This window comes from Tachypleus tridentatus, chromosome 1, assembly GCF_004210375.1.
Source record: "Tachypleus tridentatus isolate NWPU-2018 chromosome 1, ASM421037v1, whole genome shotgun sequence".
Classification (NCBI taxonomy): Eukaryota; Metazoa; Arthropoda; class Merostomata; order Xiphosura; family Limulidae; genus Tachypleus; species Tachypleus tridentatus.
This window is the reverse complement of record NC_134825.1, coordinates 141,168,560-141,190,728: the sequence shown is the minus strand read 5'-3', so window position 1 is coordinate 141,190,728 and position 22,169 is coordinate 141,168,560. Positions and strand designations below refer to the sequence as shown.

Genomic DNA, 22,169 nt, shown 5'->3' with positions numbered 1-22,169 from the left:
GGATCCTGTTGCTACAGCAACTACTTGGGATGAGAGTAACCTTCAAGAACGTGAAGAAAGACATCCTGTTGTTACAACAAGTGGTTTGGATGACAGTAGCCTTTCAAGAACGTGTAGAAAGGGATCCTGTTGCTACAACGAGTGGTTTGGATGACAGTAGCCTTTCAAGAACGTGTAGAAAGGGATCCTGTTGTTACAACGAGTGGTTTGGATGACAGTAGCCTTTCTAGAACGTGTAGAAAGGGATCCTGTTGCTACAACGAGTGGTTTGGATGACAGTAGCCTTTCAAGAACGTGTAGAAAGGGATCCTGTTGTTACAACAAGTGGTTTGGATAACAGTAACCTTTCAAGAACGTGTATAAAGGGATTCTTTGTATAGTCAATATTCTGTTACAAACTGTACACATTTCAATCACATGTAAGAACAGGACAAACAAAAAAATCATGATCGTTCGTGACCCTGTAGAATATTAAGAAAATCTTTATCCATAACGAATGAATAGAAGATACATATCCAAATAGTGAGTTCTATGCTTGCTTCAACACTGAGAGTTCTAATATTTGTATCTCAAAAGGCTGGTAGTAACACTTTTATTGGTAATAATCTAACATCCAACTTCAACGCCACCTACAATCCCGTACTCGTTTATACTCTCGCTCTTAAGACATGTGGCCGGCAACGGTCATCTCCAAACTCTGTGAACCTGAAGATGGCCTAGGAAGGTCGAAACGTTGTTCTCTGCTTATCAATAAAAGTGTTAATACCCTTACCAGCCGTTCTGAGATACATTTTTTTTCAAGTGGGTTTCTCGTCATTAAGAAGTTCTTATATTTATTCTATTTGTAGGAATAAAAGATAGCTTAGGGAACCCTGACCAGGAATCATTCCTATTTTGAACTGGGCAGTGGTCAAATCACTATGTATAGGTCTCAGCTGGTGATAATAACACTCCTGGTCCAACTAGTGACACATATTTCTTTTGTTATTTAGAATAATAACATTTCATAGTCATTATGTGATAGTACAAGGTATAACACTGATCTTCATCACGTCAGAGACGGAAGTGGTATCCATTTGTAGAAGCTAATGACGTGATGTTATACTAAGTGTTAGCTCTTTGCTTGAATACCGTTAGCTGAACAGATGTACTTTCATAAACGTTTCTACTTTAATTAACCAGTAAGTAGATATTGCTCTCGAAGATAGCATCTGAAATAACAACTGTATGAATTTTGTTGTTTTTTACCAAAGCCTTTTGTGTTCTGGCATGGTCAGGTGATTAGGGCATTCGACTCGTAATCCCCTTCACACCAATCATGCTCGCCCTATAAGCCGTGGGGGCATTATAATGCTACGGTCAATCCCACTATTTGTCGGTAAAAGAGTAGGCGATGGATGGTGATGATTAGTTGTCTTCCCTCTAGTCTTACACCACTAAATTAGGAACGGCTAGCGCAAATAGCCCTCAAGTAACTTTGCGCGAAATTCAGAACAAAACAGAAACCTTTTAATATTATTTCAAAATAATTTCTAAGAAATACAGAAAAAAATTAATCGTCTTCGTCTAGTGTAGGAAAAATGCTTTAGTGGTGGGATTAATGAACTTCTTACCTTATTGTTTAATGACAAATTTTACCTTACCAAAGTTTTATAATCGTCTGAACTATAAAGAGTTTTTTTGTCTCTACACGCTTCAGATAATTATAAATACTTGGAGAGTAGAAGCTGTCAGTAAACAAGGTAAGACATTGATTAATCCGCTCTATTCCTTGCTTTTCAACGCAATCTCATTCTTAGTTCGTTTTGTTCATCCGCAACAAAGTATAGTGCTCAAATAAAAAATGGCGGCTGAACTATGATTTCCCCGAGATAATAACGAAAAAAATAATGAAAAGTTTTCCCATTTAATTTCCTTTTTTTCCATATTTTTCCTTTCCGTTTTATCATATAATTCAAAGATTTAGTTGTTGCTAGAACAATAACAGGTTTTTGAAATGTTGTGAAAAAAAAAGAAATATGGAAATTTTTTCTTTTATAGTTTCGAAACGTTCATCTCCCGCCATTTTCTTATTATTTGTATTTACAGCGGATACTACTTCCTGTTTCCGGGAGATGGTGGTCCGCCGGACGTGAGCAAACGAGAATGGCAAAAGCAGCCTTTTCATTACGATGACGTAATGTCAGCCATGCTGACGCTGTTTACTGTATCAACAGGAGAAGGTTGGCCGTCGTAAGTTACTTATATAGATAAATGTATACGTGTGTGTGTGTATATATATTACTTTTACTCTATCAACAATCGCCTGAGAAAATTTATTTCGGATTAAATGAGTTTGTGAATTTCGTTAAACATAATCGATGCTGTTTTTTTTTTACTTTTTTGAGAGACAAAATATTTGTCTTTTTTAAATACATCTTTACTTTTTTTAAACTATACTTATACTGCTACTACTACTACTGGGCATAGTATGATTTCATGCACGTTTATAGGTTGACACTTTTTAATTGCCTCCTAGTGTCGTAGCGGTATGTCTGTGGACATACACCGCTAGAAACCGAGTTTTTGATTAGTGGGCAAAGCACAAATAGCCCATTGTGCAGCTTTGTACTTAATTTCAATCAAGCACTTTCTAAATACTTGGGCTACAACCAATCAGAATGTAAACTAGCAACACGTGACTCTGTTGCAGTTTATTTTAGTTTAATTATTTTCAATACTACAGGTTCGAACAAACAACAAGAAGGAATCCTCAATACCCGCGGCACTTGAAATTATTTTAGGCAGAATTAGAGTAAATTAACTTTTGACACCTTTCCTCCTTTTTTTTTTTAATTAGCTATGCTTTTGTGCGCCAGCAATGTGGAGCACTCGCAAACCCGATTCGATTTTATTGCTCATCAGGACCTCTAACAGCCTACCCTCAAATTGAAATTCTTTTAGACATGGTTAGAAACATTGGGCGTGGTCAAATACGTCAAACGAAAGGGTTTGATTTCCTGAGTCCAAAATTGTAATTAGATTTCAACTGGGTCAAAAGATAACGAAGCTATAAGTTAAAAGTTTATACTTGAAAAAAACAAAACAATCAAAACATAGAGCCGCTATGTTGCGGCTAATAACTATAATGCTATTGAGATAAGACCCTAAAAAGGTCCGGCATGACCAGGTGGAGAAGGTACTCGACTCGTAATTTGAGGATCGCGGGTTCGAATCCCCATCACACCAAACATGCTCGCCCTTTTAGCCGTGGGGACTTTATAATGTGACGGTCAATCCCATTATTTGTTGGTAAAAGAGTAGCTGAAGAATTGATGGTGGGTGGTGATGACTAGCTGCCTTCCCTCTAGTCTTACACTGCTAAATTAGGGACGGCTAACGCAGATAGCCCTCGAGTAACTTTGCGCGTAATTCAAAACAAACTAAGATCCTAAACTGAAAAAGCTTTGTGTTTAAGGATTATTAGGCCTACAGATTATGAAAACAAAAGTAGCTTTCGTGGTTGTAAAAATTTTAAATTGTACTTGCTCTACAAATAACCAAGACACAACTAAACCTTTCTGTACCATAAAGAATGACAATTGTAACTAAAGGCCTTTGAACTTTGTTACCACACTTAATAAGTCTAAATTGTTAAGTCCACATCAGGGTGTTTTATCACAACAGGCAACATTTAAGGATATTTTGTTATCCCGGCTATGATTTCAGTCAAGAATATTTTTGTTACAATTTCTTATGTACGGCTAAATGCGTAATCATAAAACGATCACCAAATCACGTGAAAAAAGGGATTAAAATTACAGTGAAACGACATGTATTTATCTACATTTTAACGTTGAATTTCAAAAAAAAGGCCCAAAACTCAAGCTCTTTCGAATAGCTGACTATTCTTTTCTCTCTACAAGAGTAGTCAACTATTCGAAAACGCTGACGTTTTGGGCTTTTTTAAGTTAATTCATTGCACCGTTTTTAGAAAGAATGAAGAACATAAACGCATATTTTCACATAATGGGTAAAAAGTTTACGAGATTGTTATGCCCTTTGTACATACTGAAATTGGAAAACAAAAGAATTTGAATCATCTGGAGATACCAGGACCATTCAGAAAAGGACCTGCAGTACGTCATACCCCAGCTGTGGTAAGGAACAAATTGCGATACCTTGTAACAGATGAGACCTCACTAAATTAAAAGCCAATGGCAAAGGCCGTACACGTGTCTTACGCAAAAGTATGTAACTTAATAAAGGAGGATATCTATCTGTACAAGCGACATAAATCACCTATATACAAGCTGGTTCCACGACATATCTGTTCAACCGTCGTATATTTCAAGTAAATGCAGAATAAAATGAGTGTTTGTACAATTCTTTACGGAACGTATCAGTCAAGTCGCCAAACCCAGAATCTATAGATTTCTGTAGGATAAGAATATTCTAGTGGGCACTGAAAAAGGTTTTCCTCAAATATTACATAAAGGAAAGCCAACAGGAAGGAGTGATATGCGTTAGACATGATAGTCTTACATTGAAAACTCGTGCATTTGAAACTACGCTAGTGGGCTGTTGTCAAGATGTGTGGTCGTCGGGTAGAGCATAACCGAACGTGGAGACATGGCCAGTAATCACGTGGTGAGACTTCAAAATCGCTTTAAAATAACGTACTCAATTAATGTAGAAATCAACCATTAATATATTCGGTTGTGTTAGTATGCCCGCAATTGAATGTTATTAAAAATTTGATTAATTATACCACGAGAGTTTGATCGATATACTGCAAATGATAAACCACTATATTGTTTAGCACAAGCATAAACAGTTTTTATCCAGAGTACAAACAGAAAGTTCGTTTTAAAAAACAGGATTTGCAAGAGCTGAACTTACCACATAGTAAGTACACTAAAACTCAGTAGCTACCAAAAGTCAAGCAACCAAAGTAATGGAATAAGTAAAATTGTTTGCTGAGTTTAAGACTTTACGTTTAAACTGGAATGTTTTGTATGATAAGATCTACTTGGTTTCTTTGGAATTTCGCGCAAAGCTATATGACGGCGATCTGCTCTAGCCATCTCTAATTAAGCAGTGTCAGATTAGAGAGAAGGCAGCTTGTCATAACTACCCACCGCCAACTCTTGAGCTACTCTTTTACCAACGAATAGTGGGATTGACCGTAACTTTATAACGCCTTTATGGCTGAAAGGGCGAGCACGATTCGTGAGACGGGGTTTCGAACCTTCGAAGGGTTTCGAGTGCCTTATCCACCAGGCTGTGCCGAGCCTGATTAGATCTATATACTATACGAACGAGGTTGATAGACTGGAAACTGTAAAATGAAAGTGTTAAGATAGCTCTGAGGTTGATACACTGGAAACTATAAAATGGGTTGTTGTTTTTTTAAGATAACTACGAGGTTGATATACTGGGAACTGTAAAACGAATGTGTTAAGGTAACTTTGAGGTTGCTATACTTGGAACTGTAAAATGAAGGTGTTAAAATAACTCCGAGGCTGATCTATTGGGAATTGTAAAATGAAGGTGTTAAGATAACTCCGAGGTTGGTACTCTGGAAGCTGTAAAATGAAGGTGTTAAGATAATTACGAGGTTGATACACTGGAAACTGTAAAATGAAGGTGTTAAGATAACTTCGAGGTTGATACACTGGAAACTGTAAAATTGGGGTTTTTAAGATAACTCCGAGGTTGATATACTGGGAACTGTAAAACGAATGTGTTAAGGTAACTTCGAGATTGATACACTGGTAACTGTAAAACGAATGTGTTAAGGTAACTTCGAGATTGATACACCGGTAACTGTAAAATGAAGGTGTTAAAATAACTCCGAAGTTGTTATACTGGAAACTTTAAAGTGAATGTGTTAAGATAATTCCGAGGTTGTTATACTGGAAACTTTAAAATGAATGTGTTAAGATAATTCCGAGGTTGTTATACTGGAAACTTTAAAATGAATGTGTTAAGATAATTTCGAGGTTGTTATACTGGAAACTTTAAAATGAATGTTTTAAGATAATTCCGAGGTTGTTATACTGGAAACTTTAAAATGAATGTGTTAAGATAATTCCGAGGTTGATCTACTAGGAACTGTAAAATGAAAGTGTTAAGATAGCTCTGAGGTTGATACACTGGAAACTGTAAAATGGTTTTTTTGAAGATAACTCCGAGGGTGATATACTAGGAACTGTAAAATAAAGGTGTTAAATAACTACGAGGTTGATATATGAAAGCTAGTTTTGTTTCTGAAATTTAGTTTTCTTTAGCAGTTTGTTTTCATGAATTTACAAAAAAAAAATAAGATCTGAACATTAGCATAGTTTTAAAATTCTTGTCAAGTATCTGTGGTTTAGATCATCTATCAATTATTAGGGTTACACTAATTGGCTGAATGTTTTTTATTATACTTAATAAATTTGTAAGCTGAATCAACTCTAACTGAAAGTGCGTTTAATTAATTAATCTTTTAACGTGTTAAAACCTTTCCAAACCATGTTAACTAATATTTATACAGTGAGCTTGAATTAACCTAGAAGCTGGTTACCACTATTAGGATTAGACGTGAAAAGAAAAATAAATAAAAAGAACATTATAATGTTCGGTCGTTCTGTCTTCTTTTCGCTGTGAAATTAGCCACTTTTGTTACTTTTGTTTACTATCACAACTATATATTATTTATTGTTGCATTACGAATTATAATTACATGAACCTCTCGACAGTGGCGTAACTACAAGAGATTGGCCCCTCCTGCATGAAAAAGTAATTGGGTACTCTACGTTTATTCCCCTTATCGGCAATTCTTAAGTTTGTAAGACATTTCTCCTATAACCTTCCCCCAAAATTGTGGGGATGAGGGTCATAAAGACGCAACTGTTTCTAGTTTGCCATTTTAGGTTTACAATAAAGTATATTGCCAAACAAACGTACTTCAAGATTTGATATGAAGCACAAGATGCATACACTGCTTTTCAGGGTTCTAAAGAATTCTATGGACGCCACCTATCGTAACTATGGACCATTACCACTGTTTCGAATCGAGATGTCAATCTTCTACGTTGTCTTCTTCATCGTTTTCCCCTTCTTTTTCGTCAACATATTTGTGGCCTTGATCATCATTACTTTTCAGGAGCAAGGAGAAAAGGAGCTTGAAGAAGGAGAAATAGATAAAAATCAGGTTTAGTAGCTAAAAGGTTTTGTTTAATGACGTTTAGTAGCTGAAAGGTTTTGTTTAATGACGTTTAGTAGCTGAAAGGTTTTGTTTAATTAGGTTTAGTAGCCGGAAAGTTTTGTTTAATCAGGCTTAGTAGTTAAAACGTTTCGTTTAATTAGATTTAGTATTTGAAAAGTTTTGTTTAATTAGGCTTAGTAACTGACAAGTTTTGTTCATAACAATCGTGAGGAAAGCAAGAATAAGTAAATATTTCAATTCTATCACAACTTAGAATCAGATAAAATACACTCGAACCATAAGTCTATTAGGAGAGTTTACAGGACTAACTTCTGTTGTTATAGTTCACATGACTAGTTGTTTTTTTTTTTGTGATAGTTCACACAACTAGCCTCAGTTATGATAGTTCTCATAACTAGTCTCGATTGCGAAAGTTCCCGTAACTAGTCTCTGTTGTGATAGTTCCCAAAACGAGCTTCTGTTGTAATAGTTCACACAACTAGCCTTGGTAATGATAGTTCACACAACTAGCTTCTGTTGTAATAGTTCACACAACTAGCTTCTGTTGTAATAGTTCACACAACTAGCCTCTGTTGTTATAGTTCACACGACTAATTTCTGTTGTAATATTTCACACAACTAGCCTCTGTTGTTATAGTTCACACGACTAATTTCTGTTGTAATATTTCACACAACTAGCCTCTGTTGTAATAGTTCACACAACTGACCTTGGTAATGATAGTTCACACAACTAGTTTCTGTGTAATAGTTCACGCAACTATTTCTTCACGGTTTTCATTACAAATATATATATATATACATACATACATGCACACAAATAAACATATATATATATATATATATATAAGTAAAACACAAATTGTAATTACCTAGCTGTACAGTTCTTATAACGTTCATAATTTCCAAGATAAAGTTTTATTTTGCTCATGTGCGCTCTTTTGGAATGGAAACAAAATCTCACCAAGTCACGTGCTGGTTTAATGTCTTGGTAAGCTACGATTAACTATGAGTGTTTGTGTTGCTTATAATAACATTGACAATAACAAACCTCTATTTAGTAAGTTACCTATCAAACACTAACATGTGGACTCGATTTGATAATACTGCGTTGGCGACGTTTTCGTCATACATGTTAAGAGTTGTTATTATTCTGTTTTGTTTCAGAAATCGTGCATAGACTTTGCACTTCAAGCAAAACCATTACAAAGATATATGCCTAAAAACAAATATGGCGCTAAGTACAAAATCTGGTCTCTTGTGGTGTCCACTGTGTTCGAATATATCATAATGATCCTCATTCTACTAAACACTATACTACTAATGATGAAGGTAAGCTAAAGAATGATTTAGAACAATGATATTGTCCAGTCTATACAGTTGAAATTGTTTTTCTTGTTGTTGTTTTTTCTAAGATTTTTAAAACCCAGAATGATATTCGTATCAAACTGATGTATTTAGTGAGTGTGTGTCTTGAAAGAGGCCCTTTGAGTCGTGGGGCGTTATAATGTGACGGTCAATCCCACTATTCATTGGTAAAAGAGTAGCTCGAGAGTTGGCGGTGGATGTTGATGACTAGCTATCTTCTCTCTTGTCTTAAACTGCTAAATTAGGGGCGGCTAGCGAAGATAGCCCTCGTGTAGCTTTGCGCGAAATTCAAAACAAACAAACAAACCTTGAAAGAGGAATATTTTGTAAAGCGCCGATAGAAGATTATTTTACAAAGTTTTTATATAAACAAGATCTGTACATAATGTAAAGTACAAGATCCATGCACGCTCAAAGCCTTTGCTATTTATTAACATAGCACAACTATTTCTTACCAGGAACAATTATGTATTTTCTTCAGTTTCTAATTTTAAGATTATCACGAGAAAATTAAAGCTTTTAAACCTTCACAGATCAGAAAATATTTTTCTGGAAGTTAAATTTACACCCAATGTTCGACTAAAGTAAGTGTTAATTGTAATTGTTCCTGTCTAGGCTTTATCTCGTGTTCAACGTACTGGGCTGCCCGTTAGAAGGTTCAAAGTTTACGTCTGTTCTCTGCTACTAAACAGGCTCCGTAATTCAGCTTTGAGCGTGTTATAAGAGCTACATTCAACATTACTATTCAGTTAGGACTGGAGTGTAGATACCTTTCATCTTGTAAGGACTTCAGAATTTAAGGACGGTTATGCCTAAACCTTAAGGTCTCTGACCTGGCTGTTTAGTTGTATAAGACACCGCTCGGGTTTACCCAAAACCGAAATAAAGGTTTCTTTACTAGGCACAAACTCATTTATATTTTCCATTTCTAATTCTAAATCAAAATGGAATTTATGTCAAAATAAGTATTTTAAAAGGATTAACCTTCTCTGGCATTCTTTCAGTGTTCATTATTCATTGAAATATAAATGTCAAAATGGTTTTTCATTTATTTAAAAAAGTACCTGTAGATGGCTCTCATATATAATTAATTAATTCTTAAATTGGCAGTTTGACGAAAGCATCAAATTGTCATACATATGTAGATATATAATTTTACTTCCTCAAATATGTGTTGGATTCATAGTTGATCTAATTTTTATTTTTGTTACATTTTATGTCACATCTAACAAAAAAAACTTACGTTAGACGTTTTCTGCGTATATATATATATATATATATATATATATAAATGATTGAATACAACTTTATGTTGTAGTGTTCAATGTTACCAACGTTTCTAGATATCACATAGTTTAGAGTTGTAGTAGTTTCGGCTTTTAGCAAGTTGTAGTCCCTAATTATGGTATACTAGATGCACGTTTGTTATACAGTAGGTTTTTAAGTCTCTGTTTTCGACTGAGTGTGTAAGCATGATAGTAAAATACAGAGTTCTTTAGTTGACTCTTGGCTAGTTAAGTAGGTACGATCAACTATTAATGCATGGAAAAGTTGATTCGAAAAGACGAACATGTTTTATCAGTAGTTAAGTGTTGGGTCGCCACTTATCGTCAGCGTAGCAGTAGAAGGAGCGTAAACGCGTTTTGTGTACGCAATAAAATATACTTGAAATAGTAATACGGTAAAAAAATAATAAAATATATACTTTAAAAATGTCAGAAATTTATGTAGCTATATAGGTGGCGGTAAGGGACGTTGTATTTCGCTGGAGTGTTGTAAGCATTTAAACCAATGGGTAATGAGTTGTGTTCGTTTAGTTGCTATGTACCGCCACCTATATAGCTACATAAATATCTGACATTTTTAAAGTATATACTTAGAGGGAAAATAAGAACGCCTAACATTGTCAAAGTTCCCAAAAATAATATCTTTTTATCTGTATTATAATAAAGTAACTCAACTATGAAGTAATTACGTAATGAGACAACTCTTAGACACCTTCAGGTTCAGTTCTTCTCTTCACAAAGACCTTGTTGTCCATCCTTCATGCTGTGTGGTTCATGAAGCATAGTTCATTAGTAAGTAACAAGGATGTTGATGTATTCCACAACTACAACAGTTGAGAACAGTAAAATAACTCATTAACGGATAGCGTACTTTTATCAGAAGATACAGACAAGATTACTTATTAGGCACAGCAGACACAGTGCCTAAGGCATACAAAAATTTGAAGTCCTACGAAAACTATGGGTCCATAAAAAGTTTCCTTAAAAGTTAATTTTTGGTTTAACTTGTACGACTGGTAGAGCCTACGAGCAAAAGGTGCTCAGGATCTACGATTGTTTTAATTCGGCACTGCATAGAGATATCTACCTACATTAGTACATACAGATAATAACTTGTGTCAGTCCATACGAATTATTTCCTGTTCCAGGTACATACGGATACATACCTGTTCAGTTACTTTGGGAAAGTGGAGTACAACAAATTAGATATTGACTCGTCACTTTGTATCTGTTAGTGAAATAATAACTCGTGGCATTTTTAACCCCTAAAGATATTTCCATGACACCCTGGTATCGAGAGAAGAGAACCCCCAATAACTGTACTGTAAACAAATCTACATAAAAAATTCTTTGCTAACAGTGTAATTAATCGCCCTTTCAGCCGTGGGGGCGTTATAATATGACGGTCAATCCCATTATTCGTTGGTAAAAGAGTAGCCCAAGAGTTGGCGGGGGGTGATGACTAGATACCTTCCCTCTAGTCTTACACTGCTAAATTAGGGACCGGTAGCGCAGATACCCCGCGTAAAGCTTTGCGCGAAATTCAGAAGAAACCAAACCAGTGAAATTAATGAACTTTGTCAATTAATTTTTAATAAATTAATTACGTTGCTTCAGTGCTACGCTTGATGGTGAAAAGTTTGAATAACGTACATCTTGACCTCACCCTAACCTTCCGGATAGAAGTGTCTTACCGGAACACTTCCAGCATGCCTTTAAGGTGTCTATAGATTGTGGTTTTTAGATCCAAAACTTCATGTTAAAATAATGTGATGCATCTTCTTGTTAGATTTACAATAAATGTTTCCCACTTCTTGATTGGTATCTGTTGTTGTGTCTGGCTGTTCTTTGTTCAATTAGTTGGTTGCAAAGATATCTTCGGTTTTGATCTTTATCCTTTCTTAAGTTCTCTCTTTTCCCTAACGTCGACACAAAAAAAGTATTGGTGTTTAACTTATAACAGCTGTCATCATAGTTGTACTGTCCAATAGTTAAATCATCCAATTACATTTTGGATTTAAATACATCTTGATGGTTGATGATAACAAAACTACACATCTGTTGAGTACACTGTAATTATACCATTATAAATAACAATATAATTCAAACATGTATTGATAGCTATTGTAACAAGGCTTGCATATAACCGAATGCCTTGAGACAACATGAGACCTATTGGTCCATCTCAGCTGTTCCATTCTTTAAACTAAATTAAAATAATTAAAAAACCCTAAAGCCAGTCCTCATTATTCATATACTTATGAAACTTTTTCTGAAACTTGAATTTACTGCTTCTACAACATCTGAAGGCAATCCATTCTAAAGACCAACCATCCTGTTAGAAAAATAAAACTTAGTTGAAGATGTCTTCTGACCTGTTAAACATTTATATTTGTGTTCCTTGTCCTCATATTCTCACCAATAAGTACAAAACAATGATACATCAACAATATCAATTCCCTTTACAATCTTAAACACCTCAATCAGATCTCGAATAACTCTTTATTTTTTCAAGAGAGAACAGTTTGAGATATTTCAGTCTCTCCTCACATGAGAGTCCCTTCATTTCAAGAACCATTCTAGTAACCGTTCTCTAAACACTTTCCAACAATTCAATGTCTTTCCTAAGGTAGGGAGCCCAAGACTGAACACAATATTTCCAATGTGGCCTAACTAGTTACCTGTACAATGAAATTATAACCTCTTTAAACTTTTATTCAATATTTCTGTCGTTAGAATTTGAAATCCTCCTTGCCCTACCACTAGCAATAGTACTCTGCTTGGATAGCTTAAGAGATTGATTGACTATTACTCCAAGATCCATTTCTTTCACATCCCTGTTAAGGTTATTCCTATCTAAATTATACTTATAACAAATTATAATAAGCCACTTGTATTATCTTGAATTTATTATAATTAAAACCCATCTGTCATTTTATATGTCCAACTCATTAAATGATCTAAATACTCTGAAAATCAGCAGCATCCTCTTCACAGCTAACAACACCCAAGACTTTAATATCTGTAAATTTAAGTAAGTTATTCATCATTCCTTCATCTATGTCATTGATGTAAATAAAAAAAGGAGAAAAGGCCCTAAGGCTGAGCCTTGAGGTACCTCACTTGTGGTATTAATCCAATTTGAGTAAACTTCATTTGTTACAACCCTCTGTTATCTTCCATCCAGCCAATCTTCAATCCAGTTACCTAACTCATCCCTTACATCTATATAGATTTATCTGTACAAGCCTTTTATGTATCATCTTGTGAAATACTTTCTGAAAGTCTAGATACATCAAATGTAAACCCTTACCCTTATATAATAAGCAGTAACATTTTCAAGGAATGTCAAAAGATTTTCCCTTAGTGAAACCATGTTAACTATTCAATACAATTCTAAATTTGGTTAAATGACTATACAAAGCATATTTTTACAGACTTTCCAAAGTTTTTCCCACAGCTGATGTAAGACTAATGGGTGTATAATTACTGGGAAATTTTTAATCACTTTCCTCGAAAAGAGTAGTTACATTAATTAACTTCCAATCTTCTGTTACCTGCCCGTTATTTAAAGACTGATTAATAGTAGTAGCAAGTGGCTCTTTTATCCAATCTTTAACCTCCTTCAAAACTATTGGAGAAATATCATATGGCGAAATCTTACTGGTTTTTAAACTTACTAATTTGCTTTAACCAGCTCAGAATTAATACAGTTAGTTTGTTCGATCTCGTTTTCATTCATCAACTGTTCAAGATGTGGAATACTGCTAAAATCTTCCTTAGTAGGAACCAAAGAAAAAAAATTTAGTAACCCGACCATCTCATAACCATCAGATACAAGCCTTCATTTACCATCCTTCAACTGTTCTATCCTCATTCTAACATTCTGTTTACCCTTAATTTAGTAATCCGACCATCTCATAACCATCAGATACAAGCCTTCATTTACCATCCTTCAACTGTTCTATTCTCATTCTAACATTCTATTTACCCTTAATTTAGTAATCCGACCATCTCATAACCATCAGATACAAGCCTTCATTTACCATCCTTCAACTGTTCTATCCTCATTCTAACATTCTGTTTACCCTTAATGTATTGAAAGGAATCCTCACTGTTAATTTTCACATTTTCAGACAACCTTTTCTCATACATCATTTTTGGTGACCTAATTTCCTGTTTCACCATCTGTATTTTTCCGAATCTCCTGTCATACCAGTCAATTTAAATTTCTTTAAAATATCTTTTTAGTTCAGTCCACTGAAATCACGATATAATTCACTGGTACGTCACAGTGTCCAATATAATAAACCATACTGGTAAATCATAATGTCCACTGTAATACACTGTACTGGTTTATCATATTTATGTTATAATAAACCATAAAACTAACTTCAATATTGCAAAGTGCACTGAAATATGTAATAACTTTAATATCCAAAGCACTATTAATCACCAATTAGTTTCCATATCTGAAACGTAATTAAATTATCCTTAGTTTTAATATCCGAAACATTATTAATCAATCAGTATTTAAAGTAATTTTAAATGTATTATTTATAACTAAACACTGTAAATATATTTCACTCCTAGACAGGTAACAGTAATCAGTATTCACCGTTAACTGTATCGTTTACTAATCTCAGCACTAACAACTACCAAAACATTGTCGTTTAACTGTAGATTTAACAACTGAAGAAACACACGTAGCATTGGTCATTATAGTTTTTAAATAAATGGTTGCTAGGTACACCAAGAGACAAGGTAAATATATTTTGCCTTGAATAACAAAAACAAGTGTTAGATAACACCAAAGAATTCATTACACGTAAACACTACTGTATATAGATTTCTGTAAGACTAACTTTTCTAGCGAAGAGGTTTTAATCAGATCAAAAAGACACAATAAAGTTGTTTACATTTTCTTACGCTAGTGCAAATGGATTTCGTGTGTCTTAAGTTATAAACGTTTTCCAACACTCATGTTAATGCACCTATATGCACCCTTTAAAGTTTCGTGGTGTTGTTTTACAAAAGTGTAATCTCACACAATCTCTTTTGTTTGCTGTTTACTTTATGTATAGTTTAACAATCAGAGTGATTTCTTCAAGAAAAATCTCCACTACATGAATGCGGCTTTCACTGCACTCTTTACCCTTGAATGTATCCTGAAGCTAGCTGCTTTTGGAGTCAGGGTAAGGAGAGATCCTAATCAAGTTAGTTAACACTCGCCTGAATGGCGCCTTCTTGTGGAACATCGATAATATTGTGTAGTCTCTGCTGATTTTGAGTCCGAAACATTTGTTTCTAAACAAAAAAAAAAAACCAAAAAAAAACAATCTTCAAATATAAAACTTGATCTTGGAACATACGAGTCGAGTTGAGCCGCGCGTCATGAAAACATGAATAACTTTGAATGATTTGAGTCAGTATATTTTAGGTGCCATTCAAGTGAGTTTATCTCTCTTGACCATCCCATAGCTTAAGAACAAGTGTTACTTTATCCTTCTTTACCATCTCCTAGGTTAATAATAAGTTTTACTAAAGTGGCCTCTTTGATTTTTTACTATCACATGTGTTATCCACCGACTAACTTTCTTCCGTCTTTTAACTGTTGTTAGTTAGCTCGTGTTTGCTGCATGTGACATGTTTCCGTATAACAAAACTGAATGTTAGCCAGATTTTTGTTTGATCTTCAAAAGATTATTGACTCAAAGTCTACTAGCTTTTGTCTTAGTGTGGTCAGAGTTGCGATGTGTACGTGTGTTGTAATACGCCTAAGTACACACTTTAATAATAATAATAATTAAAAAAAGACTTAACATTCATCTAGCTAAAAACCCAGGTAGCCTCGAGATGCCTGAGTTCACCCGCATCACCATGAACGTTCTAAATACATACGTTATATTCCATGTTATCAGATAAAGAAATAGAACAACAAATGAATATTTTTAATTAACTTGGTCACACTAATATACTAACCAGTAATTTTTTTTGCATCTTCAATGTAGCCTCTCCAAACACTAAACGACCTCATAAGATGATGTGTTTTATACATGGGAAAAGATCGGACATGCTTCAACATATGTTAACCCTAACACAATAAACACAAATTGCATGGTTTTATCCAATACGTTTATGCATTGTGCTTGCAAGAAACTTTTATTTATTTGGTTAGAAAGTCGTGGCTATTTAATAACTTTTTATACTTTGCTAAAAATGGTTTGTGTTGTTGTCAAGTATTATGAAAAGAAATACACTTACGACTGTTTCTATTCAGTAGTTGAACAATTGCGAAGGCTGAGGTCTTTAAAACTGTGACAGTTGTCAACTTCAGTGAATTTAAATTTGTTTTACTCGAAGAAAATAGGCATAATTTTTATATAAATCAGGCCATACTTTCTCCATCAGCATTTAAAAGCTAACATACACTTTTATTTTAAACTTCATTAACATTGTGTTGTTTTTATATATATTACTCGAATTCATTATTTGTAGCCCTCGGTGAGCCTAAAAAATGTTACAGATGTGGTTTTGTTAATATTCGAAACGTCCTCTTATTTTCGTTTCGGTTTTTCTCTCTCTCTCTCCTGTGCTCACACCACACCGAGTGTAGAACCACAAAGCAAGCATTTTGTACCTAGATATCTTAAGCTACATGAACGTTGCCTTCACCGCTCTGTTCTTCTTAGAATGTATTCTCAAGCTAATGGCGTTTGGATGCAAGGTTTGGTGATTTTATCTTTCTTTTACTAATATTATTATAAACAAATTCCACAATCACACTGGTGTCACTTACTCTCTACGAGTTAACTCGGGAACAAACTGTCAGTTTTAAGATAATATCTAACTAATTACAGGCTACATGAACGTGTTACTGTGTTAGTAAAGTATAGGTTAGTTTTCCATTTCTTTTCACGTCAAGCTTTGTAGTAAAGATGAAACGAGAATTATACGTTTCTATATATTTCTGTAACGTTTTAGACAGTGAATGTAGAATTACACCCAGATGCTGACAATCCTTTCTTAGGGTATACTAAAATAATAACTGTGAAACTAGTAATAAAAGGTTCTATTGAACCACTTGACAATACTCCATTCTAGTAATAAAAGGTTCTATTGAACCACTTGAAATTACTCCATTCTAGTAATAAAAGGTTCTATTGAATCACTTGACAATACTCCATTCTTGTAATAAAAGGTTCTATTGAATCACCTGACAATACTCCATTCTAGTAATAAAAAATTCTGTTAAACCATCTGACAATACTCCATTCTAATAATAAAAGGTTCTGTTGAACCATCTGACAATGCTCCATTCTAGTAATAAAAGGTTCTATTGAACCACCTGACAACACTCCATTCTAGTAAAAAAGATTTTATTGAACCACCTGACAACTCTCCATTCTAGTAATAAAAGGTTCTACTGAACCACCTGACAGGATTTCATTCTAGTAATAAAAGGTTGTGTTGAACCACCTAACAATACTCCATTCTAGTAATGAAAGACTATTTGGACTACATAATAATTCACAGTTCAATGTACAAAGTTAAAAAGTCGGTTTTTAACTCGCTTTAAAATAAAAAATATATACATATAAACTTATATTTCAACAGAAACAGTCTTTTTAGTTCTTTAAAAAATGCCAGCGACAAATTGTAAGAAATAATCCGTCTTTTAAGACACTGTCATAAAAATGTTGTGTGCACGTAGCGACCCCTGCCTGTACGTAGTTTCTAAAAAGTATAAATAGAAATATTTTTTATGGTTAACATTCTGCAAGGTAGCATTTCACATGCAGCAAATTAAGATATGTGTGAAATGGAATATGTCTGTATTATCGACATTTACTCGTGATGTATTCAGATACAACTTGGTTCTTTTTTAAGGCAGTGCCGAAAAACTAAAGCTATAACACTCCTAGAACTAGAGATGATTAGTTATTTGCTGATAAGAATTGTTTTGTTTTTTGTTTTTTTTCAGGGAAAAATCATTTTAGTAACTTTCTATAGTATCGAAAATTCTGCCACATCAGTAAGTACAGCTGTAATAAGATTCGGTTCCTTGTTGACTCGGTAGATGATTCGAGCCTTATAACGCCAAAGTTTGTGGTTCGATTCATGCAGCACGCATTCTGCAAATATCCTGTTTAAATTAATCAAATGATTCTGTTTGTAAAGTTACACTTAATACCCCTGTCCCTCGCTGGCACACCCGTATGTCTGTGTACTTACAACGGTAGGGACCACGTCGTGGGCAGAGCACTGATAGCTTGTTGTGTTTAACTACAAATATACAAATACTTAATACGTGTCTCGGCGTTTGATCTCTTGTTCAATGGCTACTTAATGACTATTTTTTTCATTATTAAGAATTAAAGCATTGTCCTTCAAGTGTTTTTTTTTTCCTTTATGTTAAAGGTAGTTATCTTGAATGTGGAAGTTTGGGAACAAAATATCAAACAATACATATTTATTGAGCAAATTATTTTTACTCTCGTTGCGTTACATCCAACAATAATGAAAGTGATTATTACTTTGTCAAGGACAACCTGGTCGTTAAAACAATTTTTTTGTTTGTTATTTCTGTGTGTATAATAGTGGTTAAAGTCTTGCTATGCTTAAGCCCGAAGTTACACGATTGGTTATCTGTGCTGTGCCCACGACGAGTATTGAACCCGGGTTTCCAGCGTTATAGTTCCTTAGACTTATCGCTGTAAACTCCTGGATTAGGTAAGTAACAATGATATTAAGATATAAACTTAAAAGCTGTGAACGTGAGTAAAGAACCCAATGTCATTAAAGCCTACAAAACCCAAATATAAAGCGACTGAATAAACCCCTTTCTTAAATCTACTTTCATTACAATATTTACTACCCAGCCCAAGTTTTAAAGCTTATACCCTAAAATTCGGTGCTTGATATCCTCGCAGCACAGCCTATTTATCCTGTTTTCCGCTTCAGATTATTTTTGCCCCCCAGTGGCTCAGCGGTATGTCTGCGGACTTACAACGCTAAAAACCGGGTTTCGATACACGTGGTGGGCAGAGCACAGATAGCCCATTGTGTAGCTTTGTGCTTAATTAAAAAAAAACAACAGATTATTTTCTAAAGCTACTCAAAGTAATGTTTACTGTGTCACTTGATAATTAAAATTACTCTGTTTTTTACTCTGTTATTATATGTGTAATTTATGTTAGGCTTAGTATCGGTCATTTAAAAAAGGAACCTACTCGTGCAGTATTGTGATAAACTTTTAAACAGACGAAAACAACTTCAAACTCCATTACTGTATATTTGCTGGAATCGCTTTTACCTTGCTAGTAGCCAGAGACAGTTCATATTTTAGGGTAACTTAACAAAATTCCGACCTGTGTGTGATTTATTTTATTATATTACTGTACTTTATTTATGAGTAGATAATTATTGTAAATCTCTCACAGAAGAGGTGGTGTAAGACATGAACTTGAAATTATCATATTTTGTAGACGTCTTTCGACGGCTGTGATTCTGATAATTTTGGTGTAAGATTTTACGTACCAAAAGCTATTTTATTTTTCAGAATAATTAGTGAAATTCTTTGTTAAAATGAATTCGATTGTAATAACATTTATAATAACAATATAGGCTCAGTAGTACTGGTAGGTTGATAGGTTTTCTTAAGTTAATTGTTATTTTTGCGACGATTTTAATATTCAGAAATTTGCAATAACTGTTTTCTTTACAACACTTTTATTGTTCAGAATTTACAATAACATTTTCTTTGTAACATTTTTGTTGTTCAGAAATTTACAATACTTGTTTTATCTACAACTTTTATTGTTCAGAAATTTACAATAATTGTTTTCTCTACAACTTTTTATTGTCCAAAAATTTACAATAATTGTTTTCTTTGCAACATTTTTCTTGTTAAAAAATTTACAATAATTGTTTTCTTTGCAATATTTTTCTTGTTCATAAATTTACAATTGTTTTCTTTGCAAAACATTTATTGTTTAACAATTTGCAATAACCGTTTTCTTTGCAACATTTTTGTTGTTCATAAATTTACAATTGTTTTCTTTGCAACATTTTTATTGTTCTGAAATTTCCAATTGTTTTCTTTGCGACATTTTTGTTGTTCAGAAATTTACAATAATTGTTTTTTTTTTGCAACACTTTTATTGTTTGGAAATTTACAATACTTGATTAAATATCAGTTATCTGGATATTTAAAATATTATTTGTAAAAAAATATTACGAACATTTTTCTTCAATTCAGACGATATCTACTTTTTACTGAATAATCTCCCTGAACATTAACAGTAATCAACTCGTGAATATCGCGAGAAAATTTTATTCATTTTAAATTTTGAAAATTAGTAAAATGAAGATTAAGCTATGGAGGTTTTCAACTAGGTTTTTTATTATTATTTTCATTTCGCGAGTAATAAAAAATTGATTTTTCTTTGAAAATAAAACCAAAGAATTACTTTCAAGACGGTTGGAATACGTTTGACTTTATAACAGTGGTTGGAAGTGTCATTGACGCCCTGGTGGTCGAAACTGGAGTAAGTATAGATTACGTTTACATTTTTATTATTTACTATCCGAGCTTTGTTAATTAACTTAATCATTTTTTATGTTTATTCTATGATTTGGTTTACTACTTTAGGGGCGTTAATAGTCATCATGTTGTAACATATTTCTTGTAAGAAATTGTCATAAAATTTGACAATACGTAAATGTAAGATATTATATTGGTGAGTATATAACTTGACAGCAATTAAAATCTAATTTTAAATTTCTGTTTAAACAAGTGAGAACTGTAGTTAAATTGATACATGATATCTAGGCACAAGTCTATATTTCAATGTTATTGGTTTTTTATCTAAAAATTTTACTTATCGCTGTTATTGTAGGCGAACTTTTTCAATGTGGGATTTCTCCGATTATTTCGAGCTGCTCGTCTCATCAAGCTTCTCCGACAGGGTTACACCATTCGTATCTTGTTGTGGACATTTATTCAGTCTTTAAGGTTAGAGTCACATGTGCTATAAACCATTCAGTCCTTTCCTTTTATTGTTATAATAAATCACATTAACATCCACTGCTTTCTTCCTAAAACTAAGTGTAGTTTAATTGTTATAATAAATCGCATTAACACCCACTGTATTGTTCCTGAAAGTAACTGTAGTTTAATTGTTACAATAAATCACATTAACACCAGCTGTCTAGTTCTTGAAACTAACTGTAGTTTATATGCAAAAACAGCTCGTTTGGGTTGAGAAAATATTTTACATAGAAGAGCGAACAACGTTTCGACCTTCTTCGGTCATCGTCAGGTTCACAAAGAAAGAGGTAACTGACCGGAAGCTGACCACATGTTTGAAAGGGGTTGTGTAACTGAGTGTTGGAATGTAGAGGGCGGTGTTAGATGTTTGAATATATAATTTTATTTATTTTATTATATTAATATAGGTATAAAGGCGTTTCTTTATATTGTTTATTTTGGGTTTAAGTTGTATAAGTAAGGCTTCTTTAATTTTGCGTTTGTTTATGTTTGTTTCTTTATTTAGTATTTGAGTGTTTTCTATGGTTATGTTGTGTTTATTTGACTTGCAGTGTTCGAAAACGTGTGAAGGTGACTTTTTATGTTCTTTGAATCTGGTTTCCATTTTTCTACTTGTTTCTCCAATATAGAAGTCGTGGCAGTTATCACATTGTATTTTATAAATAATGTTGGTGTGGTGTTTGTCAGTGTAGTTTTTACAGACCTCAGTTTTGTGCCTGGTTTTTGAATAAATTTGGTATTAACTGGAATGTCATATTTTGTTACTAATTTTTGCCAAATGTTGGTTATTTGTTTGCTGATGTCAGGAATATATGGTATACAGCAGTATATGGTTTCGTGATTTTGATTCGTGAGATATATTTACTTTAGTTGGTTGATTTTGCTTTCTGTCTAGGTGTGTGCGTATAATGTTTTCTACTGTTTGTGGGGGAAACTTATTGATGTTGATGAAGTATTGTTTTATTTTGTGTAATTCATCGTTAATTTTATCTGGTGAGCATAGTTTCATGGCTGTGTTTATTTGGTTTCTTATTATGTTGAGTTTTTGTTTTGTTTCATGTGCTGAGTCCAAAGGAATGTTTAGTCCAGTATGGGTGATTTTTCGGTGGATTTCTGTTTTGAATTGTGTGTCGGTTCTTGTAATTTTGAGGTTAAGAAATGATATTTGATTGCTTTCTTCCTGTTCACATGTGAAGTTAATGTTGGGATGTATAGAGTTAATGTGATTGAAAAATTAAGTATGTGTTCTGTAGATTTGAATCCCGCAACC

General features: G+C 33.7%; 1 protein-coding gene across 1 annotated transcript in view; it reads left to right on the top strand.

Moving 5' to 3' along the window:
- The window catches only part of LOC143233220 (voltage-dependent calcium channel type A subunit alpha-1-like), a 37,027-nt gene extending 16,142 nt beyond the window's left edge, over positions 1–20,885 (top strand). The window contains exons 10-14 of the mRNA XM_076469202.1: positions 2,089–2,232; positions 6,979–7,180; positions 8,360–8,524; positions 20,313–20,396; positions 20,748–20,885. Of these exons, the coding sequence (XP_076325317.1) occupies positions 2,089–2,232; positions 6,979–7,180; positions 8,360–8,524; positions 20,313–20,396; positions 20,748–20,885 (733 nt within the window). The remainder of the gene's footprint in view (positions 1–2,088; positions 2,233–6,978; positions 7,181–8,359; positions 8,525–20,312; positions 20,397–20,747) is intronic.
- Positions 20,886–22,169: the final 1,284 nt, after the last annotated feature.